The sequence below is a fragment of the Salvelinus namaycush genome, chromosome 7, assembly GCF_016432855.1.
Source record: "Salvelinus namaycush isolate Seneca chromosome 7, SaNama_1.0, whole genome shotgun sequence".
NCBI lineage: Eukaryota > Metazoa > Chordata > Actinopteri > Salmoniformes > Salmonidae > Salvelinus > Salvelinus namaycush.
The window spans coordinates 21,080,251-21,105,611 of NC_052313.1; the positions used below are offsets into that span (position 1 = coordinate 21,080,251).

General features: G+C 44.2%; 1 protein-coding gene across 1 annotated transcript in view; it reads left to right on the forward strand.

Annotated features, from left to right (window-relative positions):
* prex2 (phosphatidylinositol-3,4,5-trisphosphate-dependent Rac exchange factor 2) overlaps nucleotides 1–25,361 on the forward strand; it is a 206,341-nt gene that overhangs the window by 36,097 nt on the left and 144,883 nt on the right. Inside the window, exons 2-9 of the mRNA XM_038997738.1 lie at nucleotides 1,247–1,318; nucleotides 3,585–3,707; nucleotides 8,728–8,832; nucleotides 9,838–9,939; nucleotides 12,650–12,811; nucleotides 21,414–21,547; nucleotides 21,784–21,887; nucleotides 24,840–24,989. Coding sequence (XP_038853666.1) covers nucleotides 1,247–1,318; nucleotides 3,585–3,707; nucleotides 8,728–8,832; nucleotides 9,838–9,939; nucleotides 12,650–12,811; nucleotides 21,414–21,547; nucleotides 21,784–21,887; nucleotides 24,840–24,989 — 952 coding nt within the window. The remainder of the gene's footprint in view (nucleotides 1–1,246; nucleotides 1,319–3,584; nucleotides 3,708–8,727; nucleotides 8,833–9,837; nucleotides 9,940–12,649; nucleotides 12,812–21,413; nucleotides 21,548–21,783; nucleotides 21,888–24,839; nucleotides 24,990–25,361) is intronic.

The following is a 25,361-nucleotide window of genomic DNA, read 5'->3' on the forward strand; positions in this document are numbered from 1 at the left end:
CTCGCCTCTTGCTGAGCTCACTTACTCATATTTGACAGCACAATTTGAACGCTAGCGGAATGAGAAACGTGAGTCATTCTTAATGTATGAACGCACAATGGGGTTGGGTGGAGTTAAGCTTTGAGGGTATGAAAAGCCTATGCCTTTCTTTTGAACTAAGAGATTTCTCTTTGAGATATGATTTGCTAGGATTTACTTTCATCATCGCTCGCCCAGCATTCGTGACGTGATTTGAGGGCATTATCATCAATCTAATTGAGTGTGCCATATCGTTGATGTGTTGGGTTTTCAACACTTTGGAATCATCTCAAATGGCACCCTATTCGCTTTATAGTGCACTAGTTTTTACCAGGGCCCATAGGGGAATAGGGTGTCATTTGGAACACATCCTCTCTTAACACAAGGCAGAAATCTGTTTTTTCCTACTGGCTGTCTTTTTTCTTTTCCTGTGAGTTGTTGTACGTATATGTCTGTCTCCTTCTACTTGAAGTGTAGCCTACAGCCCAAGGCTGTAGGCTTCCCGTTTCCCAAATGCCAAAGTCTTCCTTGGTTGTGATTTAAGACTTGGTTCTGGCTTGAGAAATAGTTCTAATTCATTTGGTGGGCCTAAAAAAGGCCCAAAGCTTTAAAGTTGCCTGGTACCCGTTGCATGAAAATGGTTTAGGAACCAGGATCCTAAGAGAACTGGAGAAAGTCAGAACCCTAACCATTCTTATCCATCACAATTCACACTGAATAGCCGCCCCCACCTCCTCCCCTCCTCCCCACCTCCTCCCTCCTCCCCACCTCCTCCCCTCCTCCCCACCTCCTCCCCTCCTCCCCACCTCCTCCCCCAGCGATCATGATTGCGACCTCCTTTGAAAGTTCATGCGCTGCATTTATGAAGTGAGCCCAGGTGTTTTTTTAACTCCAGAGCGAAGATCAGCTTTCACATGGATCAGGTGTCCATTCTGATAGTTAGTAACTTGCACTGGCAATGTGCAGAGTGTTGCAGCTGTAAGCAGTACAAGAAGGGAAGGGGCCTCCGCTCCAATCTGTTCTCTACCTTGGGCTGTGTCCCAAATGACACCCTATTCCCACATGGGCCCTGGTCAAAAGTAGTGCACTATATAGGGAATAGGGTGCCATTTGGGACGCGACCTTGGGATGTTAAACTGGCAGCTCTAAGAAGAAACCATCACGCGCCAAATGTAATCTAATCTTGGAGGGAGTTCAAAATAATATTTTATTTTTCTCTTCTACACAGGTGTTTCTCCACCGCCTAAACCAGTATGCAGCCACGAAAATCGACAAGAACGTCACAGAGGAAACCGTTAAGGTGAGTCTTTATTAGTTTAGCCTGGTAATTACATCATAATTACTTAATCTAGTAGTTACTTAATGACTGTGTAATCAAGATCTGTGTAGAAATGTGAGTGGAATGTCAGAAGAATGAGTCCTTTTAGCTGCGTGGCTGAGTATAAACCTTGTTTTCATAACGTTATCCAATAAAAGGCCGGAAATTACAGCCGGAATCCAAATAAAACTCAACGTCTCTTGTTTGAGGGACTCTTTCAACCCAAAATAGACGTTTCTTCTGAATGAAGAAAAAAAAAAAAAGCTACTAAGGCCTAGGCATATACAGGAAGCAGCTGTAAATGTCATCTATTTGTATAAATGATTCCGGCTGCGTGAGGGAGTGGGACAATAAAGGATGCGTCGTCGCTGTTGGGAGGGTCCTTGTCTGTCTGTATGTGTCCCAAATGGCTTCCTATTCCCTACCTTGCACTACGTTTGACCAGAGCCTATATGGGTGCAGGGCTCTGGTCAAAAGTAGTGCACTTAGGGTTGCAAAGCTACCGGTAGTATACCAAAGTTACCGGAATCTTCAGTCATTTTGTTAATTAACAGATAATCTATGGCAATCTATCGTAATTTTGGTAATTTATTCTTGAATACACAATTTAAAAAAAATATGAATATGTAGTATTAATTTATTATATCTGCCTCCGTATTGTCCATGAGTTTCTAGTAGATAGAACATATGGTTCAAGAGAAAATAGCCTAATTAAAGAAAACAGCATCTCATCAACAATGGCATTATTTTCAATTAACTCTGCAACTCTTCCAACTATTGACTGTGTTCACAACTGCCACCAGTTTGATGCCAAAACATTGTCAACAAAAACATATTTACATATTCAAATAAATACGTGTGTAAAGAAATATAAAGGATTTTTATTTTATTTTATTGAGTTATTTCATATATTTTAGATACGATTAGGACACACAGAGGGATGTCACAGACACCTGTGATAATATGAAATACCCAATAGGGCCACTTGATGTCCTGTGATAGATTGCATGAGGTCTTTGAAAGATACCAACATTCTGATACTGTAATGAATTTAGAACATTTACCCTCCCTTTGCAACTCTAAGTGCACTATATAGAGCATATGATGCTATTTAGGGTCAGACTCCACTCTGTGGGCTTTGCTTATTCTGGAAGTTAAACATGCATTGGCGGAGGAGCGACCTACGTGTTCCCGTGTCCTGTGTTTTGGAACACGCTGTGAGAACACTGGGGGACAGGGGAGGAGTCTGGCGGACCGGGGAAACAAGGTCGGACGGAGGTCAGGGTTCTAGAATGTCTTGGTTGTTGCTAACTAGCAGCTGTCCCGCTGCAATCCGCCATAGAACCTTACCGTACTGGAACACTCCAGAGTGGAGAAGATACAGAAAGGATACAGATATGATTCCATATACATTCTTGATGTAAGAAGCATGTCAGTTACAGGTTTTCAATTTCGGTCTCTTGGGCGTTGTATACTGTCGCACCCATAGAGTGCATAGTCCTCTTCCCCCTTAAGTTAGGGCAGTCCACCACAGGCACTATAGGCCCCCCTCCCCATCCACAATCAGACCATTATTTTGTGCTTAAGCATTGCCACATAAATGACATGAAAGCACAAAATAACCCAATCCCACATAAAGGCTAAGTTCAGCGTTCCATATGACAGAGCATATAAAATGTCTCTCCATTAACAATGTCTCCCTTTCCAGTGTTTTCACAAATGCTAATTTCCTCTCTCAACTCAAGAATTATAAGATGAAGTCAAGTCTGGGACTATTTCAAAGAAACCTCATCCGTTGTTCTGTGACTTCTGTCTCCCTCCGAGCCCCAGACAAATGCGCTCTTTCTCTCTCGCTCTCTTTCTCTCTCGCTCTCTGTCTCGCTCTCGCTCGCTCTCTCATCTGTCATGCCCCAAAATATTTAAAACGTTGTTTTATCCCCCTAGCGTCTTCCCTCACGACTAGTGGACTGAAAAGAGTGGGTCTTTATGGTCCAAATATCTCCATATTGTTCTCTTGTCTACCAAGTTCATGAGCAGATAGCTGATCATAAAGGCAGGGTACTGATCAAAGGATACTGTATGTGTTGAACTATTGGGACACACTCCTTGCCCTTGCTTGTCTAGCGTTTCTTATCCTAATGCTTCCATGTTTACTTGGTTATGTTTTGTCAATGTTTTTGTATGTGTACCCCCTCCAGATGTTAGTGTTTTGTCCCCTGGTGTTACAGTGTATTCTGTCCCCCTCTAGGTGCTGTTCTCTAACCTGGAGGAAATCCTGTCTGTGCACCGTAACTTCCTGTCCATGGTAGAAGAGCTGCTGCAGCCAGACCCCCACGCTCACCACGAAGTGGGCCGCTGCTTCCTGCACTTTGTGAGTCTCACAGGTCTCCGTATCGCTCTGTCAATCCATGCTAGAAATGAAGACCGAATAGTGCTTTCTAACCACAAAAGTATATCTTTTTTTATCACTACCCACAAAGCATTGCCTGTGCTTTGAGTTTCACAGGCATCCGTAGCTCACTCACTGACTAGAGCAGTGATTCTCGAACGGTGGGTTGTGTCTGATTCCATCTGGGAGGCAGCTTAAGATGAGATCAGAAATATTGTTGATCAGTCTTTTTTTTTATCCGGGTCACAATACAATTGAAAATGCTTCAGACGAGTCGCAGCTCGAACAAGTTAGAGAGTTCCTTGGGTGCAGGCAGCTATTCTGGCTGACGCGAAGGAGTTTCAAACCCTGTCTTAACCAGGCCCATTCTCTCCGAGTAGGCTAATCTCTCTGGCTGCGTCCCAAATGGCATCCTATTTCTTTTCTAGTGCACTACTGGTGACCAGGGCTCATAGGGAAAATTTGGGACATACTGCACCTATTACCCATTGTTTCAGCGCAGGCTAATCTCTCTGTGTTAGTACAGGCCAGAGAGGAAGATAAGATGAGATTCAACACTTCAGATTTACTATCTCCTGTGCAGGCCGTATACTGCTCTGATGTAGCCCCCCTGTCGTAGATTAGATTTATCCTAGCTCTTTGATGCTGAGCTGAGCTGGGATATGGACCACTATATGATCTGAGGTTTCTGTAGGCCGTAAATCTAGAGTAGATGTCTGGAAGTTGACCCTCTCCTCAGTGAGTTACTATATTCTACTAAGGACCTGTAACAGGTCTTCTTCAAAGCTAGTTCTCCTCAAAGTTACACCATGACAGGGATGGGTTTTAACAGGTGACTGTTTTTACATTTATTTACAGTTGAAGTCGGAAGTTTACATTTAGGTTGGAGTCATTAAAACTCGTTTTTCAACCACTCCACAAATTTCTTGTTAACAAACTATCGTTTTGGAAAGTCGGTTGGGACTTGTCATTTTTCCAACAATTGTTTACAGACAGATTTATTTCACTTATTATTCACTGTATCACAATTCCAGTGGGTCAAGTTTACATACACTAAGTTGACTGTGCCTTTAAACAGCTTGGCAAATTCCAGAAAATGATGTCATGGCTTTCGGTAGGCTAATTGACATCATTTGAGTCAATTGGAGGTGTACCTGTGGATGTATTTCAAGGCCTACCTTCAAACTCAGTGCCTCTTTGCTTGACATCATGGGAAAATCAAAAGAAATCAGCCAGACCTCAGAAAAAAATTGTAGACCTCCACAAGTCTGTTTCATCCTTGGGAGCAATTTCCAAACGCCTGAAGGTACCACATTCATCTGTACAAACAATAGTACTCAAGTATAAACACCATGGGACCACGCAGCCGTCATACCACTCCTAGAGATGAATGTACTGTGGTGTGAAAAGTGCAAATCAATCCCAGAACAGCAAAGGACCTTGTGAAGATGCTGGATTAAAAAGGTACAAAAGTATCTATATCCACAGTAAAACAAGTCCTGTATCGACATAACTTGAAAGGCCGCTCAGCAAGGAAGAAGCCACTGCTCCAAAACCACCATAAAAAAGCCAGACTACGGTTTGCAACTGCACATGGAGAAAAAGATCGTACTTTTTGGAGAAATGTCCTCTGGTCTGATGAAACAAAAATAGAACTGTTTGGCCATAATGACAATTGTTATGTTTGGAGGAGAAAGGGGGAGGCTTGCAAGCCGAAGAACACCATCCCAACCGTGAAGCACGGGGGTGGCAGCATCATGTTGTGGGGGTGCTTTGCTGCAGGAGGGACTGGTGCACTTCACAAAATAGATGGCATCATGAGGAAGGCAAATGATGTGGATATATAAGTTAAAGCTTGGTCGCAAATGGGTCTTCCAAATGGACAATGACCCCAAGCATACTTCCAAAGTTGTGGCAAAATGGCTTCACGACAACAAAGTCAAGGTATTGGAGTTGCCATCACAAAGCCCTGACCTCAATCCTATAGAAGATTTGTGGACAGAACTGAAAAAGCATGTTCGAGCAAGGAGAATTACAAACCTGACTCAGTTACACCAGCTCTGTCAGGAGGAATGGGCCAAAATTCACCCAACTTATTGTGGGAAGCTTGTGGACGGCTAACCGAAACGTTTGACCCAAGTTAAACAATTTAAAGGCAATGCTACCAAATACTAATTGAGTGTATGTAAACTTCTGACCCACTGGGAATGTGATGAAAGAAATAAAAGCTGAAATAAATCAATCTCTCTACTATTATTCTGATCTTTCACATTCTTAAAATAAAGTGGTGATCCTAACTGACCTAAGACAGGGAATTATTACTAGGATTAAATATCAGGAATTGTGAGAAACTGAGTTTAAATGTATTTGGCTAAGGTGTATGTAAACTTCCGACTTCAACTGTAAATATGTAGTTGTTTTACATTTAATTAATTTAGAGCGACTTACAGGGGCAATTAGGGTTGATCGCCTTGCTAAATGGCACATCGGCAGATTTTTTTCACATTGTCGGCTTGGAGATTCCAACCAGCCACCTTTCTGTTACTGGCCCGACGCTAGGCTATCTGCCACCCCTATGACCTTGAATGACCTTGTGTACTTTCCAAATGGCACCCTGTTCCCTATATAGTGCACCACTTTTGACCGGAGCTCTCTGGGTCTACTCTCTATATAGGGAATAGGGTGCCATTACAGACTCAGCCCATGTGGTATCAATGGCATAAGCAAGAAATCACCCTCATGGCTGTTTTGTGAAAGTCCAGTCATTTAGAGTCTAACCTGCATGACTCAGTGGTCGCTCACATGACCATGGCTGATGATCTTATGTCAGACTACCCAGCAGGGAGGCTACTGTGGTCTGTTCTCTCTCTGGAGCTATTACGCCTATTTCAAAGAAACCTCGTCCATTGTTCGGTGACTTCTCTCTCCCTTCGAGCCCCAGACAAATTCTCTCTGTCTCTCTCACTCACTTTCCTTCTCCTCAGTGATTGAGGTCTCTTTCTGTACGACAGAGTTCCTAGAAAGAGAGGAATTGTGAAATCTCTCTCTACTTCAGCTGAGGGGAAAACCCTGATGGGATCTGAGTGGGAGTGGGTTCTCATAGTAGAATCTCAGCTCTAATCGTTCCAATATGGAATAAGTTATGAAAAACTGTTTTTGATTTCAACATGCTCTAAACATACTGCTTGTCAAAGCTGGTTCTATCCTAACCATTGGTCGAATCCTTACTTGAGGTCTGCAGTAGAGGTCTTCACGAGTCCAAAAAGTTGGACCCGTTCCAAAATGGACCTGGGGCTTTCTGACCCGGACCCGATATGCATATATTTTTTTCTTTATATAGAGACCCCTTCCGAATGGACCCAAAGGCAACTAGACCCATTCCATATAGACCTGTTTGGATCTAGACCCAGTCCGATCCGGGTGAGGGAAGCAGCAGAAAAAAATATATTTTTTAAGCTACTTTTATTAACCGGAGCTGGAGGGAGAGAGGTGCCGCTCTAGCAGGTGGGGAGGGGCCTTGCTGTGAGCGAGTAATAGGGTGAGCGGGGAGGAGGGAGAGACAAGAGACAGCAACCAAGGGGAAAGGGAAAGAGGGATACCTAGTCAGTTGTACAACTGAAATGTGTCTTCCTCATTTAACCCAACCCCTCTGGATCAGAGGGGTGCGGAGGGCTGCCTTTATCGACATCCACGTCATTGGCGCCTGGGGAACCAAGCCGACTCGCGCTTTAGTCGACTAATAGCTGTCATAGTTAGGTTGTTTATCATCAAACATGATTACGTGACTGCATCAAACCAGCAGAAGCTAGTTAAGCTAGCCAACGTTAGCTAGCTAGGCTAACTGAGGCTGCAGTGCGTGTGCTTTCTCATCCTACAGTTACAAATAACAACAACTCCATTCAGAATATTAAGTAGCAGCCTACCTGTTCGCTCCTGGTCGTTGGAGCCTATCCTTCTCCTTTAACTTTTTAATTCTTTCACTTTAATTTCATCTTCCATTTTGATTTGAGATATCTCCTAACTTTTGCTCCACACAGAGAAAGGCTCTATGACTGTAGCCTCTTGCCACTTTGATGACTTACGATTGGTCAACAACAAGCTACACGCTCCACTCTGGTGAAAAGCAGGAGCGGCAGCATGAATTATAAAATGTCTCTTTCGCTCTACTGCAGCGGTTGCGTTCAGATCCGTACGAGCCCTTCAGGATAAGTCAGTTAAAGTTACACATACCTGAGACCAGTGACAATTGTGAAACCTGGATCCTGACCCGCTCGGGCCCCGGACCGGGTCTCAGGTATTCGGGTACAGGTGGATCCGTGAAGACCTCTAGTCTGATTTATGCCATCGATCTGAAGATTATTTAGAGAATATAATGCTAATTGGGCCTCAAACTCAACTCAGGACCTTGAATCCAGTTCCACTGCATGTTTTCATTGTTCCCCACTAATCAAGGACTGATTTACTTGTTTGCAATGAATTATCAGGTAGAACAGAAAACCAGCAGGCTCCGGACCTTGTAGTGTAAGAGTACCCCTGCCATAGGGCATCTATTTATGCGCATTGATCTGAAGTTAGGATGTGGCCCTCCATTCATTTTGGTTTAGTATGAGAACCCATAGAGGTTTGATCTGAGTAGCTGTAGACTGTGCTGCTCGGTAGTAATGATGATTTATAGGCCATGTCTCTGTGCAGTATCCCTCAGAGAGAAAGACTAGGGTGTTACGAGCATGTGAAGTCATGGGAAGAGGGGTTTGTCACGACGCATACATGTGGCTTCAACATAGACGACAGGATAGGGTAACATGTCCTCTCTCTCTCACTCCCTTTCTCTCACTCTCTGTCTCTCTGTCTTTCTCTGTCTCTCTGTCTTTCTCTCTCTCTCTCTCTCTCTCTCTCTCTCTCTCTCTCTCTCTCTCTCTCTCTCTCTCTCTCTCTCTGTCTTTCTGCCACTGTCTTTCTGTCTCTCTCTCTTTCTCTCGTCCCTCTCATCTTCTCTCTCCAGAGGAGTGGTTTTCAGATCTACGATGAGTACTGTGGGAACCATGAGAAAGCTCAGAGATTGCTGCTGGAACTCAACAAAATCAGGACCGTCAGAACATGCTTACTGGTGAGGAACCGTGTGTGTGTGTGTGTGTGTGTGTGTGTGTGTGTGTGATCTTTCCGGCCTCTCATTTCACTCAGTGTGTGCTGTTTAAGGTTGTTCTCCATGCTATACACATGTCCCTCCAGGCTTTATGGGTAATGTAATGCTACTCCTTCTCACCCCTCCTGTCTTTCACAACCGTATCACTCCATACATTCACTCCTGTTATAAGAGCTCTATAAAAACCCTGGGACCTACAGCAGTGTCCGCCTTCGGGAAGATACTCTATCTCAAAAAAAACACATTAGCTTCAACCACATGCATCTGCAGAGTCATGTTGTGGTATTGTAGAGGGCTATTTCTGGTAATTGATCATTCATATGAGAAGTACACACATCTCGGCTGTAAGTGGAAGGGAGGCTCTATATGATTGAGCGTTGTTTTTGAACCCGGCTCCCAGCAGGGAGAGGGTGTGTGTGTGTGTGTGTGTGTCTCAGCGGGGTTAGAGTGGTCTTAATTGAATGCGATTTAATGGAGGTTTTATGCTCTTGGCTTTGGCGGGACCTTCCTGGCTGCTTCCATCAGCCCTGTGAGGGTCGTGTTACCCTCATAACCTCCATCCAACCCTGGGCTCATAGTACTTGGGTTACCCCCCTGACCTCCAGTCCACTCTGTGCTTAAAAGCCTTGGCTTGCCCCCCTAACCTCCAGAACTCCAGTCAACCTTTGCCCTACTGGATTGCCCACTGACTGAAAGCCTGTCCAGTGTTTTATGTAGTGAGAAGGATGTAATTGAACACTATTTCACAACCATTAACGAAAGAGAATGAGGTTACCCCCCCCCCCCCCCCCCCCCCCCTCAACCCCTGTAGGTTACCCTCTAACCTCCCCTCAACCCCTGGAGGTTACCCTCTAACCTCCCCTCAACCCTGGCCTATGGCCACGTTGATCGTTTAAAAGAAACAGAGGGGAGGTGAACAGGTGACTAATACTAATGTCCACATCTAATCGTCTCCTTTGCTCCTGTTAGAACTGTATGTTGCTGGGGGGCCGGAAGAATACAGAGGTTCCATTGGAGGGCTACCTGGTCGCTCCCATACAGAGGATCTGCAAGTACCCACTGCTGCTCAGGGTGAGTCCTGTATGGCCCTATCTGGATCCCAGCTCCTCGTCCTTCTTGTTTCGTGGTCATCAGAGCTGTCCTGTCTTATTCATCTAAGCCTCCCTCTATATGGAACGCTTGGTTGTTACATCCTGCGCGCGCACACACACACACACACACACACACACACACACACACACACACACACACACACACACACACACACACACACACACACACACACACACACACACACACACACACACACACACACACACACACACACACACACACAGTCTCTTCTTCTCTCCTACAACAGGCAGACAGTATTAGGCACGCCAGCCTTAACAGCACATGCCACTGCACCGGACTCTGTTTACCTTAGCCCACGTTAAAAGTGTGTGTGAAACAAAACTCTGTTTGAAACGCTGCTAGCGTCCTGCGCTGTCTAACTTCATGAATCTAGTTTAGATCTATGAATTCACACCGAGTGTAATCTAAACAGCCACCGGCACGAGAACCTAGATGGTAGATGTAGCAATAATCTCAGGCGTAATCTGATTCTCTGTCATTTGAAGTCTTACAGCTGGAACTGCCCAGGCGTTCTCTCTCAGGCTGCATCTGAAATGGCGCCCTATTCCCTATCTAGTGCGCTACATCCCTATGGGCCCTGGTCAAAAGTAGTGGCCGCCTTACATCGGGAATAGGGTGCTATTTGGGACTCAACCTGTCTCCCTGTGTAAATAGCAGCGATAAAGATCGCTGGTTGTACAGTAGAAACTATCCAGAGACCCTATATCTAAACAGCCGTCAGTATCTGACAGGCCAGGACTGTGTTTAGACTAGACAGATTTCCATCTCCTCCACCAGACTGGGTCATGCAATAGCCGGTAGTGATGTGCAGTTTGCGAACGATTCGTTCTTCTTGAATGACTCTTTTTACTGACTCGAGTTATGATTCGTTTTTCCGAGTGACTCGTTAATTTTAGTTGTTTTGATTTTGCTGGCCGCAATGATTTTTATTTCATTTAAAATTGTATTATTATACTTTTTTAATGTACTTTTTGTACCTTTTTCTCCCCAATTTCGTGATATCCAATTGGTAGTTACAGTCTTGTCTCATCGCTGCAACTCCCGTACAGACTCGGGAGAGGCAAAGGTCGAGAGCCATGCATCCTCCGAAACACGACCCCGCCAAGCCGCACCGCTTCTTGACACACTGCTCGCTTAACCCAGAAGCCAGCCACACCAACATGTCGGAGGAAACACTGTACACCTGGCTGACCGTGTCCGCGTGCATTGCTCCCGGCCGCCACAAGGAGTCCTAAAGCACGATGGGACAAGGACATCCCAGCCAGCCAAACCCTCCCAATACCCGGACAATGCTGGGCCAATTGTGCGCTGCCTCATGGGTCTCCCGGTCACGGCCGGCTGCAACACAGCCCGGGATCGAACCTGGATCTGTAGTGACGCCTCTAGCACTGCGATGCAGTGCCTTAGACTGCTGCGCCACTCGGGAGATCCCTGCAAGGAGTTCTACAGCTGGAGTAATATGAGCTCCTCCGGGGAGACATCCTCCGACCAACAACCAACAATCGTCTATCAGTTGTGCGCAGGCAAAATAGATCATGCTGCAGGCAGCATAGACGACAAAAAGATATGTGTAGAACTGATAATTGATCACATGGTGCAAGAATGACTGCAATCAATTGAATGTTATGTTGGACACAGCTTTGTAGAAGCAAAACATACACAGCCTCAACACTCGAATGAATCGTTTGGGTGGCTGCTGCAGTTCGCGAACGATTGATAGTCTATTGGGAAAATCTCCCTTGAGGCAGTCAGGCGATTGCATTCTTTTCACAATGTAGTCCGGTTGCGGTCGCAGCTAGACCTCGTTTCAAAGGTATCAATAAATAATCATATTTGTATGCCTAGCAATCACAAATTACGTTACTGACTCAAATTATCGAAAGGAGTCGAAAGAGTCGTTCTTTTGACTGAACGGGTCAAAGAGGTCAGAGTCAGTAAAAAGAGCCGAACTTCCCATCACTAGTAGCCGGCCGACCCACCAGGCTATTTAACTGTTATGTACAGTTACTGTTGCCTGCCCTCTCTCTCTGACTCTCTCTCTGTCTGTCTGTCTGTCTGTCTGTCTGTCTGTCTGTCTGTCTGTCTGTCTGTCTGTCTGTCTGTCTGTCTCTGTCTCTGTCTCTGTCTCTGTCTCTGTCTCTGTCTCTGTCTCTGTCTCTGTCTCTGTCTCTGTCTCTGTCTCACTCACTCACTCACTCACTCACTCACTCACTCACTCACTCACTCACTCACTCACTCACTCACTCACTCACTCACTCACTCACTCACTCACTCACTCACTCACTCACTCACTCACTCACTCACTCACTCACTCACTCTCTCACTCTCTCACTCTCTCACTCTCTCACTCTCTCACTCACTCTCTCACTCACTGTTGCTCTCTCTCTCTCTCTGTGTCTCTCCTGGGATATTAGTCTATTATGTACTGTAAATCAAAGAGGACTGTTCAGCGGAAGGGAGGGAGAGTGAGTGGCCACATGTACTAGGGGAAAGTTGTTGTTGCTGCATGTTTCCCACATCTTTTTTTCAAATATATGAAGGGTTAACCTTTTAATATCTATCCTGACCAGGCTTTTCACATTTGTGTGTGTGTGTGGGGGTGGGTGCGTGCATGTCTTTGTGCGTGCCTGCGTACGTGTGTGTGTAGGAGCTGCTAAAGAGGACTCCTAAGAAACACAATGACTACTCCCTGGTGCTGGAGTCTCTGCAGGTCATGAAGGCTGTTTGTTCCTCCATCAACGAGGCCAAGAGACAGATGGAGAAACTAGAGGTGCTGGAGGAGTGGCAGTCCCACATCGAGGGATGGGAGGTAGGTTCACATGTACACTATAAAACAATATACTCTATAGTACACAATATACTATATAGTACACAATATACAGGTATATAATATATGCCATTTAGCAGACGTTTTTATCCAAAGCGATGCGTACATTTTCTACGTTTGGGTGGTCCGGGAATTGAACCCACTATCCTGGAGCGTTGCTCTACCAACTGAGCTGCAGAGAACCAACAGTAGTACATCCATATCATGGTATAGTAACCATCTAGAGGGATGGGAGGTGAGACATTATCATCTCAAACATGATCCTAATCATTATTAAACATCATACTGTGTTATACTGGAGACACTAAAGGAGTGTCAGTCCCACATTGAGAGCTGGGAGGTGGGTTAGACACCAGCAAATACAGCCCTTACAATATAGTGTATAATACACTGTGGCGTGTGTACCTTTATAATGACAGGTGATTACCAGGGCTCTGGTCAAAAGAAGTGCGCTTTATGGGGAATAGGGTGCAATTTGGGATACATTCAGAGTCACGGAGAGTCACGGAGAGTCACGGAGAGTCACGGAGAGTGCCCAAGACATGGATCATCCAGTGCTGAAAGAAGGCTTCTTAACAACACTAGGCCCTTGTCAGAGAGTCAGCTTCATTTTGAAGAGTCATGATTTGATTACCATGATTTTGATCAGGTATGATAAACATGGCTGTGCTGTGGTTTTGATCAGTTATGATAAAGATGGCTGTGCTGTGGTTTAGATCAGTTATGATGGAAGATGGCTGTGCTGTGGTTTAGATCAGTTATGATGGAAGATGGCTGTGGTTTTGATCAGGTATTATGGAAGATGGCTTTGGTTTTGATCAGTTATGATAAAGATGGCTTTGGTTTTGATCAGTTATGATAAAGATGGCTGTGCTGAGGTTTAGATCCGTTATGATGGAAGATGGCTGTGCTGTGGTTTAGATCAGTTATGATGGAAGATGGCTGTGCTGTGGTTTTGATCAGTTATGATAAAGATGGCTGTGCTGTGGTTTAGATCAGTTATGATGGAAGATGGCTGTGGTTTTGATCAGTTATGATAAAGATGGCTGTGCTGTGATTTTGATCGGTTATGATAAAGATGTCTGTGGTTTTGATCAGGTATGATGGAAGATGGCTGTGGTTTTGATCAGTTATTATAAAGATGGCTGTGCTGTGGTTTTGATCAGTTATGATAAAGATGTCTGTGGTTTTGATCAGTTATGATGGAAGATGGCTGTGCTGTGGTTTTGATCAGGTATGATGGAAGATGGCTGTGGTTTTGATCGGTTATGATAAAGATGGCTGGGCTGTGGTTTTGATCGGTTATGATAAAGATGGCTGTGCTGTGGTTTTGATCGGTTATGATAAAGATGGCTGTGCTGTGGTTTTGATCAGTTATGATAAAGATGGCTGTGGTTTTGATCGGTTATGATAAAGATGGCTGGGCTGTGGTTTTGATCGGTTATGATAAAAAGGGTTCTAGATTTTCCAGATCTGTCCAGAGAGGTCAGCTCCTTGCCTCTGTGTTGTTTTACGGGACTTGTTGACAACAGAGTGTGTTGTTAGTGTCAACTGTGCATGTAGGCCTGCCAGGCTTTCCGGGTTACATCACAAATGGCACCCTCTTCTCGTTATAGTGCACTACTTTTGACCAGGCCCCAAAGGGATTCCCATTGGGCTCTGGTCAAACGTAGTGCACTATGTAGGGATAGGGTGCCATTCGGAACTAAGCCCTGGGTCACAACAAAACACACCACAGAATCAGAAACAGTTGGATAATCTTTTATGAGGAAAATGTAACTGGAATGTCTTCTTATAAAAGACAGACACAGCCTGAAATAAAATGATCGTGACTCAGATTCATTTAGTTTCTCTTTTGCGGACGGATGCAGACACATTTTGACACTGGCTTAATCTTTCTGCCCTGTTAAACCCATTTAGCAGGAGAGGGACATTCTAAACATTTACGTTTGCGGCCGGGCTAACTTTGTCATACAAACCTCTATATAAGTCCCAAACGGCACCCTATTCTCTCTTAGAGCGCACGACTTTTGACCAGTAGTGCACTATATAGGGAATAGGGTACCATTTGGGACGCACTCGCTCTGAAAGACTGAAAGGAAGTGAACTTGATGAGACTCAAACTGTTTGTTGGACATGGTGTTCTAGCCCAGGGACAATCTCTTCTGTCGTTAACACAACAGATTTTTTATTAAGCACAGACTGACCTCTTGGAGGAGAATCCAAGTGTCTGGTTTAGCCTTTAGAGGGTCTGGTTCGTCAATGGCTATTTGTCAGATTGTTACTGCAAATTGGGAAAATAGCAACTGACACACACACACACACACACACACACACACACACACACACACACACACACACACACACACACACACACAAAGAAGCTAAGAAGTGTAATGTGTTTCAGGAAAAGGGTGGAGTAGCATGACATTTGCACGCCATGGTCTTAGAGCTGTTCTGTGGTTTCCTCAATAGCTTTTATTAATTATAAACATTAGGTAATTCTGGAGCAGGTCACTACTCTACAAGCCAGACACTGTTCTCTATTAGACGGGCCTAAGAGAGAAAAAAACTGAAAAGCAGAGGGAGAGACAGAGCAAAAGAGATGGGGAAGCAGATTGAGAAAGAGATGGTGAGGGGAGAAATGGAGAGAGACCAAAGACAAAGGCAGATGAAGGAAAAGGGAGAACAGAGAGAAGGAGAGAAATGTCTAGTATTTCTATGTGGGTGTTTGAAGAATGAACAGAAAGGATGGAGGGAGGGAGGAGGGCCAGCCGAACGGCCTCAGTCAGTTTTTCCTCTGTCGCTTCCAGGTCACGGCTGATAGCTCGTTAGTGTAGAACCTTCTCCGCATCTGTGTGCCCTTGGGTCATCATGGCAGCCAGGTTCACCGACCCTGCCGTGGGAGAGAGAGTTAAGCTGCGTCCCAAATAGCACCCGACTCCCTATGTAGTGCACTACTTTTGATCAGGGCCCTATAGGGATTCCCATAGAGCTCTGGTCAAAAGTAGTGCACTATATAGAGAGAGGGTGCCATTTGGGACACAGACAGGACATGGCGCGGGACCACAGTGGTCAACAGAGCGATGGCTGCCAGCGGTTGCCACGACGATGATTGCCCATTGGTCAAGGCTTCTATGTCTGTGCTGTGTCACCGGTCTCTTGGGTCTCAGTTTGGAAGTGGTAATAGTTATGTCCAAAACCCGAAAACTTAAAGCAGACATTGAACATCCCTTTGAGCATGGTAAAGTTATTAATTACACTTTGGATGGTGTATCAATACACCCAGTCACTACAAAGATCCTAAAAGTTACCGGAGAGGAAAGAATGTGCTCAGGGATTTCACCATGAGGCCAATGGTTACAGAGAGTTTAATGGCCGTGATGGGAGCAAACTGAGGTTGGATCAACAACGTAGTTACTCCACAATACTAACCTAATTGACAGAGTGAAAAGAAGGAAGGCTGTGTAGAATAAAAACATTTCAAAATATGCATCCTGTTTGCAACAAGGCACTGAAGTAATACTGAAAAACATGTGACAAAGCAATTCACTTGGTCTTGAATACAAAGTGTTATGTTTGGGGCAAATCCAATACAACACATCGCTCAGTACCACTCTCCATATTTTCAAGCATGGTGGTGGCTGGATCATGTTATGGGTATGCTTTTAATAGTTCAGGACTGGGGAGTTTTTCAGGATAAAAAATAAATTAAATGGAGCTAAGCACAGGCAAAATCCTAGAGGAAACTTGGTTCAGTCTGCTTTATACCAGACACTGGGAGATGAATTCACCTTTCAGCAGGAGAGTAACCTACAACACATGGCCAAATCTACACTGGAGTTGCTAACCAAGAAAATAGTGAATGTTTCCGAGAGCCGAGTTAGTTTTGACTTACACTACCGTTCAAAAGTTTGGGGTCACTTAGAAATGTCCTTGTTTTTGATGAAAACATACAGTGGCAAGAAAAAGTATTTGAACCCTTTGGAATTACCTGGATTGCTGCATAAATGGGTCATAAAATGTATCTGATCTCCATCTAAGTCAGAACAATTGACAAACACAGTCTGGTTAAACTATAACACACAAACAATTATATGTTTTCATTACGTCGTTATTGAACACACCGTGTAAACATTTACAGTGTAGGGTGGAAAAAGTGTGTGAACCCTTGGATTTAATAACTGGTTGACCCTCCTTTGGCAGCAATAACCTCAACCAAACGTTTTCTGTAGTTGCAGATCAGACCTGCACAACGGTCAGGAGGAATTTTGGACCATTCATCTTTATAAAACTGTTTCAGTTCAGCAATATTCTTAGGATGTCTGGTGTGAACCGCTCTCGAGGTCATGCCACAGCATTTTCAATCGGGTTGAGGTCAGGACTCTGACTGGGCCACTCCAGAAGGTGCATATTGTCTTCTGTTGAAGCCATTCTGTTGTTGATTTACTTCTATGTTTTGGGTCATTGTCCTGTTGCATTACCCAACTTATGTTGAGCTTCAATTGGCGGACAGACAGCCTAACATTCTCCTGCAAAATGTCTTGATAAACTTGGGAATTAATTTTTCCATCGATGATAGCAAGCTGTCCAGGGCCTGAGGCAGCTAAGCAGCCCCAAACCATGATGCTCCCTCCACAGTACTTTACAGTTGAGATGAGGTTTTGATGTCTGTGTGCTGTGCCTTTTTTTTCTCCACACATAGTGTTGTGTTCCTTCCAAACAACTCAACTTTAGTTTCATCTGTCCACAGAATATTTTGCCAGAAGCGCTGTGGAACATCCAGGTGCTCTTTTGCGAACTTGAGACGTGCAGCAATGTTTTTTTTGGACAGCAGTGGCTTCTTCCGTGGTGTCCTCCCATGAACACCATTCTTGTTTAGTGTTTTACGTATCGTAGACTCGTCAACAGAGATGTTAGCATGTTCCAGAGTTCTGTAAGTCTTTAGCTGACACTCTAGGATTCTTCTTAACCTCATTGAGCATTCTGCACTGTGCTCTTGCAGTCATCTTTGCAGGATGGCCAGTCCTAGGGAGAGTGGCAACAGTGCTGAACTTTCTCCGTTTATAGACAATTTGTCTTACCGTGGACTGATGAACATCAAGGCTTTTTGAGATACTTTTGTAACCCTTTCCAGCTTCATGCAAGTCAACCATTTTTAATCTTAGGTCTTCTGGGAGCTCTTTTGTTCGAGGCATGGTTCACATCAGGCAATGCTTCTTGTGAATAGTAAACTCAAATTTTGTGAGTTTTTTATAGGGCAGGGCAGCTTTAACCAGCATCTCCAATCTCATCTCATTGATTGGTCTCCAGGTCAGCTGACTCTTGACTCCAATTAACTTTTGGAAAAGTCATGGTTTCACATACTTTTTCCAACCTACACTGTGAACATTTAAATTATATATTCAACATAGACAATAAAAATACAATCATTTGTGTGTTATTAGTTTAAACACACTGTGTTTGTCTATTGTGAAGATGAAGATCAGAACAAATTTTATGACTAATTTATGCAGAAATCCAGGTAATTCCAAAGGGTTCACATAATTTGTCTTGCCACTGTACATGAAATGAGTTGCAAAATGAATAGGAAGTATAGTCAAGATGTTGACAAGGTTATAAATAATGATTTTTAATTTAAATAATAATTGTCTCCTTCAAACTTTGATTTCATCAAAGAATCCTCCATTTGCCGCAATGACAGCCTTGCAGACCTTTGGCATTCTAGTTGTCAATTTGTTGAGGTAATCTGAAGAGATTTCACCCCATGCTTCCTGAAGCACCTCCCACAAGTTGGATTGGCTTGATGGGCACTTCTTACGTAACATACGGTCAAGCTGCTCCCACAACACCTCAATAGGGTTGAGATCCAGTGACTGTGCTGACCACTCCATTATTGACAGAATACCAGCTAACTGCTTCTTCCCTAAATAGTTCAAGCATAGTTTGGAGCTGTACTTCGGGTCATTGTCCTGTTGTAGGAGGAAATTGTCTCCAATTAAGCGCCATCCACAGTGTGGAGTGATAGCCTTCCTACTTCAAGATGCCTTTTAGCCTGTACAAATATCCCACTTTACCAACACCAAAGCACCCCCAGACCATCACATTGCCTCCACCATGCTTGACAGATAGCGTCAAGCACTCCTCCAGCATATTCTCATTTTTTTCTGCGTCTCACGAATGTTCTTCTTTGTGATCCGAACACCTCAAACTTAGATTTGTCTGTCCTTAACACTTTTTTCCAATCTTCCTCTGTCCAGTGTCTGTGTTCTTTTGCCAATCTTCATCTTTTATTTTTATTGCTGCTCTGTGAAGGGAGTAGTACACAACGTTATACGAGATCTTCAGTTTCTTGGCAATTTCTCGCATGGAATAGCCTTCATTTCTCAGAACAAGAATAGACTGACGAGTTTCAGAAGAAAGTTATTTGTTTCTGGCCATTTTGAGCCTGTAATTGAACCCACAAATGCTGATGCTCCAGATACTCAACTAGTCTAAAGAAGGCCAGTTTTCAGCTGTGCAAAAGGGTTTTCTAATGATCAATTAGCCTTTTGAAATTATAAACTTGGATTAGCTATCACAACGTGCCATTGGAACACAGGAGTGATGGTTGCTGATAATGGGCCTCTGTACACCTATGTAGATATTCCATTAAAAATCAACCGTTTCCAGCTACAATAGTCATTTACAACATTAACAATGTCTACACTGTATTTTTTATCAATTTGATATTATTTTAATGGACCAAAAATTGCTTTTCTTTCAAAAACAAGGACATTTCTAAGTGATCACAAACTTTTGAACGGTAGTGTAAATCTACTTGAAAATCTATAGCAAGACCTAGAAATGTTTGTCTAGCAATGATCAACAATCAATTTGACAGAGCTTGAAGAATTTTGAAAAGAATAATGGGCAAATATGGTAGCACAATCCATGTGTGGAAAGCTCTTAAAGGCTTACCCAGAAAGACTCACAGCTGTAATCGCTGCCAAAGGTGCTTCTACATAGTATTGACTCAGGAGTGTGAATACTATTGTAAATAGATATTTCTGTATTTCGTTGTCAGTAAATTTGCTAAAGTTTCTGAAAAGATGTTTTCACTTTGTCAGTATTGGGTTTTGTGTGTAGAAAGCTGAGGGGAAAAGTATATTTATATATTCCGTTTTGAATTCAGGCTGTAACACAAAATGTGGATTAAGTCAAAGGGTATGAATACTTGCTGAAGGTGCACTGTATGCTGTTTCTCTCTCTCTCTCTCTCTTTCACTCGCTCTGTTTCTCTTCTTTTATTATGTCTGGCACTCCTCTGACAGTTAAAAGAGGGGGATGAGAGTTAGATGAAACAGACCGTAGACTGTGAAGTGTTGTTTAGGCTTCAGGCCCCACTACTCACTCAATAGCCTCTCTATGGAACAGCTGTGGGCTGGAGAGAGTGAGGGGGGGGAGAGAGAGGACAGGAAAAGGGAGAGAGGTGTATAGTGAGACGAAAGAGAGAGATAGACACAGAGGGTAGAACACAGCAAGTTAGACAACTACAGAAGTAGTGCACTAAATTGGGAGCCATTTTGAAAGCAGACCTGAGTGTTCTCTCACAGGAGGTGTCTGTTCCAGTGGACAGGAAGTTGAGGATTAGTGTGTAGTCTGGACCGGTGGCAGTGGCATTCAGCTGGTCTGGCCTCCACTGCTAGAAATCAACACCTCATCTGGCCTTGGGCAAGGAAGAAGTACTCTGAGAAAGATGGAGGAGGGAGCGGAACGGAAAGGAGGAGAGAGGTAGTGGAGCAGCGAGTTGTCAGAAAGAAAAGAGGGAAAGAGAGCAATAAAGGTAGATAAAGACGGAGGAAAGAGAGAAGGGAGAGAGAGAGAGAGAATTCCTCAGCAGGAGGAAATGTTTAGCATATTTTCTGGCTCTGCTCTTGTTCCGGGAGTTATATTTAGATCTGACAGGCAGGGTCGATCATTCCCAACATAGTTGACAAGGTAAGGAGAAGGGCTGTGGAGTTTATCACACCCTATTCCCTACATCGTGCACGACTACTGCTATAGGCTCTGGTCAAAAGTAGTGCACTGTATAGAGAATAGGGTGCCATTTGGGACGTAGTCACAGATCCACATGGTGGGACTTGATAGGATGTTATTATATAGTAGTAACGGCTCTATTCTTTAAAGTCCCCAGTCAGTCTAAGGCTGAGGAAGTGTGTTGTGTTTTTACAGACCCCTTAAGAGAGAAACCAGGAAAGACATTCAGAGAAAGACCAGGCTTAGTGAATTGAACTCACTACCCAAGGAGTGACTGTGTACTGTATGCATACACTGTTAGGCATAGTGTATAGTAGTGTCCAATGTCATGGCGGCTACGCAGCAAACCCTCCAGACTAACACAATCCTGCGATCACGTAGTCCAACGCACAATTAACACACAATCAACCATTCACTGCATAATATGTGGCGGGTTACATATTTCACCAATCGCCGCACTATTACAGCAGAACACTGACAAGGACCAACGGAACGGGCGGATCCCTCGGGCCTGCTCTAGTAGCCAAGTCTACACAGTATCGACACCACTGTGTGTCTCTTCCCAGGGTTCCAATATAACAGACACGTGTACAGAGATGTTGATGCATGGAGTGCTGCTGAAGATCTCAGCTGGTAACATCCAGGAACGCATCTTCTTCCTCTTCGACAACCTGCTGGTCTACTGCAAGAAGAAAAACAGGTGGGACCGGACTGCCACACTTCTCTCTCTCTCTGACAACTTGGTTTCCCCTTACCGTAGGCTTGTCGAGATACTTCCAGCAGCACCAGCTACTTTCTATCTGTCCCCACTGTGTGTCGTTTCATTAGCCAGAAGGGCCCTGTATAGTTCGCTAGCCCAGGTATCTACTTGTTTCTATGTGTTGCCATGCCTTGTGTGACGAGACAATGTTAAGTTGGCTTCAATGTTGTCCCCAGGCGTTTAAAAAACAGCAAGGCGGCTACAGAGGGACCTCGTTACCTGTTCAGAGGAAGAATCAACACCGAGGTGATGGAGGTGGAGAACGTAGATGACGGAACAGGTGAGTTCTACCGCTAACAGGTCAGGGTGTGTCTCAAACGGCACCCTATTCCCTAGATAGTGTCATACATTTAAACAGAGCTATTTGAGATGCAAACCTTATCCTATTTCGCAACTCAACTACCATCCAATGCTCGGGAGGAAACTCTGCGCTAACAACAAGTCACCTTTATTGCAGTATTTCTGCTCTCAAAAGTGGATTCGTTATCTCCATGTACAGCAGACAATCTGTATTTCTTCATGAAGACAATCAATTCACTTTTTGGTGCGGCAACTCATTGTTCCCAATTTGCTATGTGGGTGACTTCATTTTGTCTCCACGGATCAGAACACATTTGTATTATTCTTGCTTCTTACTTTGTGCGTCCTAAATGGTACCCTATTCTCTACATAGTGCAATCATTTTGAGAAGGGTACATAGGGCTCGGGTCAAAGGTAGTGCACTGTAAAGAGAATAGGGTGCCATTTGGAATTCAGAACCCATTTGGGTTGTGTTTGTTATTCTGCGGCAGGTAGCCTGGCGGTTAGAGCGTCGGGCCAATAACCAAAAGGTTGCTGTGTTGAATACCTGAGCCGACAAGGTGAAAATTCTGTCGTTGTGCGCTTGAGCAAGGCACTTAACCCTAATTTGCTCCAGGGGCGCGCCATACTACTATGGCTGGCCCCAACTATCTGGTGTATGTGACAATAAAGCATGTATTTTTTTTTGGGGGGGGGGGGGGGGGGGTGTTTTCCAGAAGCACTGAGATCTCAGATCTCTATTTCCTGTTTTGACAGTTAATCAATTCAGATGGCGAACCAGTCGATCGGGTTAGATACCCTCCCAGCCAACTGTATGAAATGTCAATCAGTGATGGATGAGGAGTGTTTTAATTTACAGCCTACTTAGATGTTATAGTCTACTGCACACAAAGCCATAACACAGTCTACACTCTTAGACAAAAAGGTGCTTTCTAGAACCTAAAAGGGTTCTTCGGCTGTCCCCATAGGAGAACCCTTTGAAGAACCCTTGTTGGTTCCAGGAGAAACTTTTTTGGTTCCAAGTAGAACTGTTTTGGGTTCAGTGTAGAACCCTTTCCACAGAGGGCTCTACCTGGATCCCAAAATGGTTCTACCTGGAACCAAAAAGGGTTCTCCTATTGGGACAGCTGAAGAACCCTTTTGGAACCCTTTTATCTAAGAGTGTAGTGTTGGTTCAAAATGTTGAGATAAAGGAACTAAAGGTCCTGTAAGCGGAATTATAGCAGACAATAGTGCTGAGCGATTAACTCACATTTTGGTTATTTTTCAGTGTTTAAACAACTAATTGACCGACGTCGGTTCAATGATTTGAATTCCATTTTGTTCTTTTTTTTCTGTGAGCTCAATGCGCACATTGCACAGTTTCTCTAGAGATAAACCAGATCCAGCTTGAACTGTGCAGTGTAGTAGGGAGTTGTAGTTTCCAACAGGCCAATATTCTACGTAGTTTTCCACATAAAACATGGTAATTAACTACAATGACCATAATCTACTTGTCCGGCCTGTTTCTTTTACGCCTGCTGCGGAAGAGACAGACGAATGCTTGATTGTGAGGTGATATAGAGAGCAACTGTTATATAAAACTGAAATATTTTATTAAAGTAATGTGAATAAATGATGGTTAATAAATATGCAGCAGTGGGCAGTCACTACCATCATGGGACTTTTATTAATAGTTTTACTCTGTGTTGTTACAGCATTCAACCCACATAATGCATAGTGCATTTTATGTAAAAAATAAATATTAAAACACACACGGGGGGGGGGGGGGGGGCTATAACTATGTCTCGTTCGCGGCTGTGCGTCTTCGCCACTATACGCCTGCCAAGGCTACCAATAATATGATTCAAACACACACACGGACAAGCAGAGGATTCTGCCTCTGTCACACACATGTGCTCCAGAGGATCTAGGAGGAGAGCGGGATAGGATTTGTAAATTCCATTTAATCTCTCCTTCCCTCTGTTTCTGGATGAATGATGTGACGTTAGCTCATTCCTGCTAAAAGGTCTAGCAGTCAATAGGCATAAAGTACTGCCAAACTGTGCAAAGAAAATCGTCATAAATCCTTCAAGTAGTCAACGGAACAAAGGAAGCAGGTTTTATTGACATTCCAGAAGGGAAGTACTCTGGTATTGAGCTAATGTGAAATGACCCGAGTTATTCTTGTCGGTTCTGGGAAAGGATCCTGAACCTACTGTGGGATTGATAATGGACTAGTAATGAGCTAGCTGCTACCCCTGTGCTTTTAGCCTGGGCATGAAACTATGGCAATGGAGATGACAGATTCCTTTTCTACATTCTGGATTCCAGATTCCAGATTCCAGATTCCGTAATCAAGGTTCCGTAATCCAGATTCCGTGTTCCGAGTGGAACCCACCATCGCCCTGTAATCAGTCTAATCATGGAGGCCCCTCTGCTCTGGAGCGTTTCATTGGATGATCGATTGGCTCGGTTTCATGTGGTCCATCTCATTTAGCTCTGGACCCCAGCTGCTCTCTACCAGCCTACCAGGGGTCCGCTCTGCTCTGTTTACACCTAAAGTACACCCATTCTGTCATGGATGCAGTTGCTGAGAGATGGATAGTCCTCTATTTCAAACAAACAGGCTAGAAGAAATCCCAGAACTCGTATAAGAAACCAGAGGGCCACAACAGAAGTGAAGCCGTTGCTCCAACCCTTAGGACCCTTAAGTTGAGGGGCCTTGGTATAAAAGGAGTCAAGGACTGTGGTCGTGTCTCTGAGGCTTCGTCCCTGATGACACCCTATTCCCTATGTAGTGCACTACTTCAACCAGGGCCCATAGAAGTGCACAATATAGGGAATAGGGTGCCAGTCCTGGTCAAGAATAGTGCACTACGTGGGAATAATAATAGTGCATATTTGAGACGCGTGCTAAGTGTGTTGTGTTTGTGTGTCTCTTGGTTTGCAGCGGATTACCACAGCAGCGGGAACATAGTGAACAACGGCTGGAAGATCCACAACACAGCCAAGAACAAGTGGTTTGTGTGCATGGCCAAGACCCCAGAGGAGAAACAGGAGTGGCTGGAGGCTATACTCAAAGAGAGGGAGAGGAGGAAAAGTTAGTAGTCATATAGTATCTGATACTGTTGGCGTAGAGTCGTGTGTGTGTGTGTGTGTGTGTACCATAATATATCCTAAATAGTGCACTCCAGGTAATAGTGTGCCATTTCTGAAACCTTTGTGGATGTCAGTATTTCCTCCTATCTAAGATACTAGGGTACAAGAACTAGACTTGCAGGTAGAATGAATAAAACGGAACTATTTTTCTAACACAAGATGTCTTCTGTTAAGTCTATTTCTATCCTCTTGCTCGTGCTCCTCCCCCTTCCCTCTCTCTTCCTGCTTTTCCACCTGCTCCTCGTCCTACTCATCCTCCTGCTGCTCTTCCTCCTCCTGCCTCTCCTCCTGTGGTGTTTCAGCACCAGGGTGT